The 1,740-nt window shown below is 55.9% G+C and overlaps 1 protein-coding gene across 1 annotated transcript in view; it reads left to right on the top strand.

Annotated features, from left to right (window-relative positions):
- The window catches only part of PINK1 (PTEN induced putative kinase 1), a 16,940-nt gene that overhangs the window by 2,411 nt on the left and 12,789 nt on the right, over positions 1-1,740 (top strand). Inside the window, exon 2 of the mRNA XM_009325305.1 lies at positions 691-804. Within this exon, the coding sequence (XP_009323580.1) occupies positions 691-804 (114 nt within the window). The remainder of the gene's footprint in view (positions 1-690; positions 805-1,740) is intronic.

Here is a 1,740-nt window from a genome sequence, read left to right as displayed (position 1 = left end):
GTGGGCGCCCCGCGTGTCCTGACCCCAGGGATCATCCCCTGACCCCAGGGATCATCCCCTGACCCCAGGCACCTCCCTCCAACACACTCGGAGGTGCAAAGGCGGGGTTTGCAACCCCCCGTCCCCAGCCCCAGGGCCGGCTCCGGGCTCCTCAAATTGCACTATCTGCTGGGAAAGGGGTATTCCCCCCTGTCCCATGGGAGCAGGTGCCTGGTGGTAATTCATTAATTCACCCTCCCCAGGGGGTTTTATTCCTCACGGGAGCTGCCAGGTGCAGAGTTTGGCCCCGGAGCCGTCGCCCCGGCTCTGCCAAGCCTGAAAACAGTGGTTTTCCTGCAAAAGCCAAGCTCCCCGCGGTGCGCATCCTGCTCTCGCCTCCCTCCTCCCCGTGGGCACCCCGGCACCCGCAGCCCGTTTTTGGGTGGTTAATATTTAACGGGTCACGGGGCTCGGCTCGAAAGCAGAATTGGCAGGTTCGGAGGCACCGAGGCTCACCCTGGGGGGGCAAAAACACAGGATCTGAGCCCAAAATATCCCCCCGGGGCAGGTGGTGCTGAAAAGCCGCCCCAAAATACATGCAATAGAGGGGGCTGCTCTCTGTGAGCCCGGCCAAAAAAAGGATTATTTGAGTAATTTGAGGAAGAAGCACAGGTTTTGCATCAGGCACTTCTCCCCTCTCTTCTCCTCCAGTTCGGCACGGACTGGGACATCTACCTGACCAAAGCGGACGGCACCTATATCGTCAAGAGTGGAGGAGCTCGAGCTGCTGCCACTCTCCTTCGGCCCCGAGGACCTGAAGAAGGTGTGAGCAGCACGGCTGCCGCCGGCCTTTGCCCTTCGGCAGCAGGGGAGGATGGTTTTCACCAATATCCACGGCATGTAAGCGTCTTTTTGGGGACGATGCAATGGGAAATGCGTTTATAGCGTGAAGTTACCCGTTCCTCTCGCTCATCTTCTGATTCAGTGCTGATTCGCAGATGCCAGCCCCACCTCGCCCCGGGGAAACGGCGAAATCAAATTGTAGAAATTCCCTGTTATTAGGAAAAAAGTGTCCAGATATCGGTGTAGTTGAGGGGGAAGTTCACAGGCGGGAAAGGGTTTGATGCACGGCTCAACCTTGGGCTTGTTGGTACAGAAACCATTCCTGAATAATGCAGAATCATTGCTTGGGAAAATGCGGAATTCTTCATGCATTCTTCAGCTCTAAATGAGAAGCAAAAAGGAAAGGCTCCATCAACCCCAGCAGTTATTAACAAGCCAATTCAGATTAGGTGATTTGCTGGAACTGGACAGTTATCACGCTGAGCGTGTCCTTTGCTCGTTTCTCTCTAGCTTGTTTTCTTTGCTTTTATTCTGTTTGTGGGGATGAAGAGGGAGAGGAGTTTTTGAGGGCTTCTGGAGGGTTTTCTGTCTCCAGAGCAATACTGTTTGCTGATTGTAACGTTAATTTAATTATGCCACAATGAAAGATGAATGCGTTAACATTCCCCAGCCAGCACTGGGCTGGGCATCACTGCCTGTGCCCAAGCGAAATAAAAGCAGTCCTGGTTTATCTCCTGCAGTTGCAGCAAATGATGAATCACAGGGAATGGGAAGCGGGGCCCCGGGGTTGCCCCGCTGCCAGGGAGGGCAGGAGGGCACCGGCTGCGTAGGCAGGACACGACCAGGACACTGCATGGCCCAGAGCGTGGCCAGGGCGGTGCTGACCACACAGCCGGCGCGCTCCAGCGCGCACCGGCA

The sequence above is a fragment of the Pygoscelis adeliae genome, unplaced genomic scaffold (assembly GCF_000699105.1).
Source record: "Pygoscelis adeliae isolate BGI_AS28 unplaced genomic scaffold, ASM69910v1 Scaffold36, whole genome shotgun sequence".
NCBI classification, from domain to species: domain Eukaryota; kingdom Metazoa; phylum Chordata; class Aves; order Sphenisciformes; family Spheniscidae; genus Pygoscelis; species Pygoscelis adeliae.
This window is presented reverse-complemented; position numbering and strand designations above follow the sequence as displayed.